This window comes from Pygocentrus nattereri, chromosome 25, assembly GCF_015220715.1.
Source record: "Pygocentrus nattereri isolate fPygNat1 chromosome 25, fPygNat1.pri, whole genome shotgun sequence".
Taxonomy (NCBI): Eukaryota; Metazoa; Chordata; class Actinopteri; order Characiformes; family Serrasalmidae; genus Pygocentrus; species Pygocentrus nattereri.
The window spans coordinates 1910001-1917500 of NC_051235.1; the positions used below are offsets into that span (position 1 = coordinate 1910001).

The following is a 7500-nucleotide window of genomic DNA, read 5'->3' on the forward strand; positions in this document are numbered from 1 at the left end:
CGCCTTTAAGTGGGAGAAATAATGGTTGATAAATCATAATTACTTTAGGCCTTTTAGAGTTAAAACTAATATTGGGCTGCTTTCAGACTCAGAACTGGCCCAAAACTCGTTCACTTTGCCTCTTTAACCCTCCGGCTTTCATCTCACTGCACTAATAATACGCCGTCCACTCAAACAGAGCAGCTGCTGCAGATTTAGGACATTTAGAAGGACCAGCTCCTCTATAAAAGCTCTCTGAGCTTTTCTGAGCTCACTGTAAACTCACACCTCAGACACACCTGCCTTCTCTGAGGGGCTAGCGCTCTGGCCTAACGGCTGCTGTCACTATCAGCTGTGTTACGCCAAGTTAACGAGGTGAAAATAATGGCCGTAGCTGTTTTCCTGCTGTTGATGACAACAACATAAATATCGTCATTTTATTTGCTGTCCAACACCACCTGTAACATCTAGCCAGCTATTAATTTACCTTAATATTAATTAAGTGATACTTTTTTAACTCCACAATGGGGAAATTCCACCTCCACGTTTAACCCATCCATGAAGTGAAGCACCACATACACACTAGTGAATAGACACACACACTAGGGGGCAGTGAGCACACTTGCCCGGAGCGGTGGGCAGCCCAATCCGCAGCACCTGGGGAGCAGTTGGGGGTTAGGTGTCTTGCTCAAGGACACCTCAGTCATGGACTGTCGGATCTGGGGATCGAACCGGCGACCTTCCGGTCACAGGGCCAGATCCCTAACCTCCAGCCCACGACTGCCCCCGAAGTCCCCTAGCTATCCCTCGCGCTAACTTGGCTGCTCTACGCCTGATTTGATTGTGGGTTAAAACCGGCTCACGCTGTTCTCTGCTCGTCTCGTGTGTAAATTTCCGTGTTTTATAAGTATTTTTATTTTTATCGGTTGCTGCCCTGAACTCGGGGGGCGTGCCCCCCCACTTCCCGCATCCCTAAACTCCAGTGACGTGGTTTAGGCTTTACTCTTCGGAGTGACGGCCGTGTCCTGACCGAACAGGCGGTCTGCCGTTCCTCAGAGGATGTTTAGCTCGGCGTGGCTAATCTGATTAGCGCCGTCTCCCAGGCTGAGACTGAAGCGAGTGTGGAGATGAATTTAAATGATTCATTATATTGAAGCATTAATATTGAAGATTGCGTTCATATTAAACTGAATTAAAGGCCTCGTAATCCTCCAGTTTTCTGCATTTGTTCAAGTCTGGGCACCAAAAATAGTCATGATTTATTTATATCAGGGGGCAGCAGCATGCAGCTGTCTTACTGCCCTGTTGCCACCCTCTTACTGCCCTGTCACTGCCCTCTTACTGCCCTGTCACTGCCCTCTTACTGCCCTGTCGCTGCCCTCTTACTGCCCTGTCGCCGCCCTCTCACTGCCCTGTCGCCGCCCTCTCACTGCCCTGTCGTTGCCCTCTTACTGCCCTGTCGCTGCCCTCTCACTGCCCTGTCACTGCCCTCTCACTGCCCTGTCGCTGCCCTCTCACTGCCCTGTCGCTGCCCTCTCACTGCCCTGGCGACGCCCTCTTACTGCCCTGTCGACGCCCTCTCTCTGCCCTGTCGACGCCCTCTCTCTGCCCTGTCGATGCCCTCTTACTGCCGTGTCGACGCCCTCTCTCTGCCCTCTCGCCGTCCTCTTACTGCCCTGGCGACGCCCTCTTACTGCCCTGTCGACGCCCTCTTACTGCCGTGTCGACGCCCTCTCTCTGCCCTGTCGTCGTCCTCTTACTGCCCTGTCGACGCCCTCTTACTGCCGTGTCGACGCCCTCTCTCTGCCCTGTCGCTGCCCTCTTACTGCCCTGTTGCCACCCTCTCTCTGCCCTGTCGCTGCCCTCTTACTGCCCTGTTGCCACCCTCTCTCTGCCCTGTCGCTGCCCTCTTACTGCCCTGTTGCCACCCTCTCTCTGCCCTGTCGCTGCCCTCTTACTGCCCTGTTGCCACCCTCTCTCTGCCCTGTCGCTGCCCTCTTACTGCCCTGTCGCTGCCCTCTCTCTGCCCTGTCGCTGCCCTCTTACTGCCCTGTCGCTGCCCTCTCTCTGCCCTGTCGCTGCCCTCTTACTGCCCTGTTGCCACCCTCTCTCTGCCCTGTCGCTGCCCTCTTACTGCCCTGTCGCTGCCCTCTCTCTGCCCTGTCGCTGCCCTCTTACTGCCCTGTTGCCACCCTCTCTCTGCCCTGTCGCTGCCCTCTTACTGCCCTGTCGCTGCCCTCTCTCTGCCCTGTCGCTGCCCTCTTACTGCCCTGTTGCCACCCTCTCTCTGCCCTGTCGCTGCCCTCTTACTGCCCTGTCGCTGCCCTCTCTCTGCCCTGTCGCTGCCCTCTTACTGCCCTGTCGCTGCCCTCTCTCTGCCCTGTCGCTGCCCTCTTACTGCCCTGTTGCTGATCCTTCAACACAGTTTAACAGTAAATGGTCTTAAACGCTGGAGTTAATGTAGAACTGCTGATTCACCCTTTAACCCTGAAGATCAGCGCAGACGGCTGGTCACCATAGCAACGCAGACGACAGCCTCGCCCAGCTAGTAGCTACGAAACGGTAAAGAGAGAGATTTAAGACGGACATCGATGATCTGGAGACTGCTTAGTGTTTATAATCAGGCCAGCTGGTTTCCTGAGACGTTTAATCTGCAGCGAGAAACTGAAACACTAAAAAGTGGATTGTAGGGGCAGTTGTGGGCTAGAAGTTAGAGAGCCGGCCCTGATACCGAAGACCGCCGGTTTAATCCTCAGAGCCGACAGAGCGTGAGGTGTCCTTGAGCAAGACAACCAACCCCATTTGTGTGAGGGTGAATCGGTTGGTTTTTGTGACATCACAAACATGGTGAGGGAGTGAGCGATACATTTTAACGGTGTTTACAAACCACATTAAATTCTTTTATTAAAACTATAATAGATCCGTTTTCTGTGGTATGTCCTCTTTAAACAGGCTCTTTTTGTTGCTGCGCTTTTAAGATTAATATATGTAAATGAGCTCTTTATGATTGGTTACATTGTATTCAAAAAGGTGGACACTCCCCCTGAAGCTTCAGAATGAGTGGGCAGGGCTAAAGTACTTAGTTCTTAAGTAGTTAGTACAGAAGTGCATTAGCTGTTTTTTTGTGACATCACAAAAACAGTCAATTCAAAACGGGCTGTTTTTCAGCTTGGACTGTACAGACTGGGGAGGGAGTAGTGTGTTTGATAAAGTTTACATACTACATCAAAGTCGTATTTTAAAAGAAGAGTTGAATTGCCTGGCACGGGCCCTTTAATATCTACCAAATAAGGCATAAGGGTGTTATAAGACGTTTATACGCCTGTTATTTAGTAAAACGCGCTGCGATGTTGTTATAATTATGATTCTGGTATTCCGGTTTGTCGTGATGCTGTATTGTTTGATCACTCAGAGGAGATCGCTGTTTTCCCCGCCCTCCTCTTCTCCCACTCATCCTCCTCTCCTCCTCTCCAGCGAACCATCCTCCCTCCTTCCTCCCCCCGAGGGATGACCTGCAGACGTTTCTCGGGGAGAAGTTTGTGTTCCAGCTGACGGCGGCGGACCCCGAGGGCTCGGCCCTGCTGTTTCAGCTCCAGGCCGGACCCCCAGGGGCCTCGCTCAGCCCGGCGGGCTTACTGACCTGGACCGTCGACTCAGAGACCACCCACACCTTCATCTTCACCATCACGGACGAGTGTGACGCTCAGAGCATGCACACTGTACAGGTGAGAGAGAGACAGACGGAGAGACAGACGGAGAGAGAGAGAGAGACCAATAGAGAGACAGAGAGAGAGGGAGAGAGAGAGCAAATTGATAGATGGAGAGAGGGAGAGAGAGAGCAAATTGATAGATGGAGAGAGGGAGAGAGAGAGAGGAAGAGAGAGAGAGGGAGAGAGAGGGAGAGAGAGAGAGAGCAAAGTGATGGATGGAGAGAGAGAGAGAGAGAGAGAGAGAGTAAAGTGATAGATGGAGAGAGAGAGAGAGAGAGAGAGAGAGAGAGAGAGAGAGAGAGTAAAGTGATGGAGAGAGAGAGAGTAAAGTGATAGATGGAGAGAGAGAGAGAGAGAGAGAGAGAGAGTAAAGTGATAGATGGAGAGAGAGAGAGAGAGAGTAAAGTGATGGATGGAGAGAGAGAGAGAGAGAGAGAGAGGGAGGGGGAAGAAATAGAGGAGTGAGGGCACAGGGCGGTCGTCCTCTCGGCCGTGTGTTTTGTGTAGGTTCCTCTCGCGGTGACGTGGAGCTGAGCAGCTCTGAGGAACACAGACAGGCTCCTCTGATAACAAACAGCTGCTTCTGCCTCCTGGAGCGCATTAAACCCCCATCACCACCGCAGGCCTTCCTCGAGTCGCTCCTGGACTCTGCGCCTCTCAGAGCTCCTCTGATCTCTCAGTAAACTCAGGCCGGCGATCCTCAGACACCCCTGCCCTCTCTGAGGGGCCGCAGCTCTGGGCCACCGGCTGCCACAGCTGCCACCACTGCCACCAGCTGCCACCGGCTGCCGTCGCTGCCACCGTTCTTGTAAAGTTCTCTAAACTCTCATAAATCAGCGTCTCAGTCATCAGGCAGTGAATTCAGAACCAGTTCATGTAGGAACTTTCTGTAGGAGCTTTTAGAGGGACGTCTGGTTCCCATCACCACCACTGTGAGCAGCTCTGACTCGGTGAGTCTCTGTGGTGAGATCGGTCCACTAGCTGGTCAGCAGTGATGTTCTTGATGTTCTTCACTCCTCAGGTTCTTCACTCAAACAGCTGCTTCTGCCTCCTGGAGAGAATTAAACCCTCTCCGTGTCTCGGAGCATCACTGCAGGCTGTGAATGCGTCGTCTCGCTTTAATTACCTCCAGCTAGCGTTAGCTTATCCCTTCATCCGTAATCAGCCCGGCGCTAATGAGCTAGCGCAGCTGTTTGGAGCTGCTGAATCTCTAATGAGCTGAAGCAGCTTTAACAAACGTGAACCTCATCACAGGAGATCCGGGAGGTGAATCCGGGCGATTAGTGGCAGCAGGTCGGCCGGTTTACTCGAGTGATGCTGGACTCGGGTTAAGGAGGCTCTTCAGACAATTTGAGGAACAAAAATAATAAAATAAAAAAAATGAAAAAGATGTAAACATGCTCTGCAGAGTTTCTCAAATTAGTAATGTGAGCTCAAGCAGCTTTAGGAACTTTTATCACTTCATTCTTCCGGTTTTAAAGTTTTTACAATTTAATGGAAAAAAAAAGCCTTGAAATGGACAAACATGCTTGTTTTTTATTAGCTGTGGAAACTTTTCTAGGAACTTTTCTCAATGACTCGTTACGTTACAACTATTTAATTATTTTTATTAATACTTGTTTTGAGGAGCAGATAAACAGGACTCCAAAACTAAACGCCAAAAAAAGACTAACTGGTTTAACATTTTCTAAATTTTAGAAATAATTAATTCATCCAAATCTCACTTCTTCTTCTTTCGGCTGCTCCCTTTAGGGGTCGCCACAGCGGATCATCTGCCTCCATCTTGCCCTATCCACTGCCTCCTCTACTTTCACACCAACCATCTCCATGTCCACCTTCACTACATCCATAAACCTTCTCTGAGGTCTACCTCTTCTCCTTCTACCCGGCAGCTCCATCTCCAACATTCTTTGCCCAATATATCCACTATTCCTCCTCAACACATGTCCAAACCATCTCAACCTGGCCTCTCTGGCTTTATCTCCAAACTGCTCCACCTTCACTGTCCCTCTGATCTGCTCATTTCTAATCTTGTCCATCCTGGTCACTCCCAACGAAAATCTCAGCATCTTCATCTCCGCCACCTCCAGCTCAGCCTCCTGTCTTTTAGACAGAGCCACAGTCTCCAAACCGTACATCATAGCAGGACGCACTGCTGTCTTGTAAACCTTCCCTTTCACTCTTGCTGCTATCCTTCTGTCACACATCAGCCCTGACACCCGTCTCCACCCACTCCATCCTGCCTGTTCCCTCTTCTTCACCTCTTTTCTACACTGTCCATTGCTCTAGATGGTTGACCCAAGATATTTGAAGTCATCCAACTTGGATTCATCCACTTTACTTCCTTTACTTCAATTTGTCTAAATCTATATCTAATCTAAATTTAAATTTGTTCAGCTGAACTGCATCTAAATCAAAGTCTTAATTCAAATCAAATCTGAATCCAAATTCAAGTCTGAATCCAAATCTAAATCCTAGTCCAAATGTAAATCTAATTTAAATCCAAATGTTAATCCAAATCGTAATCTGTATCTAGAACTGAACCTAAATCTAAAGTTGTCTCTGTGGGCATCAGGTGGGTGTGAGACCCTGCGGGTGTGTGAACGGCGGTACGTGTGTGACCAACGTGGACCGTCCGGCGGGAAGCGGCGAGTACCTGTGTGTGTGCCCTCCTGGTTTCCGTGGTGACGTGTGCCAGGAGGAGACGGACTTCTGCAGGTCGAACCCGTGTGGAGCCGGAATCTGTGTGAACACGGATAAAGGGTTCCAGTGCCGATGTCCCTCTGGACTGAGAGGTATGGTACCGCATTAATAACACTAATATTAACAATAATAATAATATTTAATAATAATAAGTGGTTATTATATAGTGTGATGCCTTTTACACTTTCACTTGTTGAAGTACTATTTCTCCCATCATGCACCTTCTTGTAGCATGAAGTGGGCCATTGCTGTGTTTTCCCAGGTGGTTGCTAAGATTTTGCCCGGCTGTTGCTGTGTTATCCCAGATGGTTGCTGGGGTGTTGCTAGGTCATTGCTGGGGTATTCTAGATGGTTGCTAGGGTGTTGCTATGATGTCCCAGGTCAGTACTAAGCTGTTGCTTGACCATAGCTGTGGTATCCGAGGTGGTTGCTAGAATGTTGCTAGGTCATTGCTGAGGTATTCTAGGTGGTTGCTAGGGTCTTGCAAGGTGGTTGCTGTGATGTCCCAGGTCAGTACTAAGCTGTTGCTTGACCATAGCTGTGGTATCCCAGGTGGTTGCTAGAATGTTGCTAGGTCATTGCTGAGGTATTCTAGGTGGTTGCTAGGGTCTTGCAAGGTGGTTGCTGTGATGTCCCAGGTCAGTACTAAGCTGTTGCTTGACCATAGCTGTGGTATCCCAGGTGGTTGCTAGGTGCTCATGTGATCAGTTATTAATCTGTAATACAACTAATGCAACTTACAATATACTACTAATGCAATATGTTGTCTTTCTCCCATCATGCACTTTCTTGTAGATCCCTTTTCTTGTAGTTTAGGAATCTTTGGTCGTGTCAGGAGAACCACTGTGACCTTCCAGACCTTTCAGGGTGCCGTGTGTCAGTGCGGCTGCTGTGATTTACCGTCTGCTTTGTGCTGCAGATTTATTGTTATGAAGATGACTGGTGTGAGTTTAATAATGTAGCTCGGTGGGGGTCGGACTCCACGGCTTCTTACTCTGTTATTTCAGCGCCTCAATCATGCAGTCCTTGTGTTTTTCCCCACGAAAGAAAAACACTGCAACATTTTCGAGCGCTCTGATGCTGTTTTCCATTCTGAGTGACTGACGCA

General features: G+C 49.6%; 1 protein-coding gene across 1 annotated transcript in view; it reads left to right on the forward strand.

Moving 5' to 3' along the window:
* Positions 1–7500, forward strand: part of si:ch211-246m6.5 (von Willebrand factor D and EGF domain-containing protein) — a 120542-nt gene that overhangs the window by 74380 nt on the left and 38662 nt on the right. Inside the window, exons 19-20 of the mRNA XM_037534329.1 lie at positions 3454–3704; positions 6265–6484. Coding sequence (XP_037390226.1) covers positions 3454–3704; positions 6265–6484 — 471 coding nt within the window. The remainder of the gene's footprint in view (positions 1–3453; positions 3705–6264; positions 6485–7500) is intronic.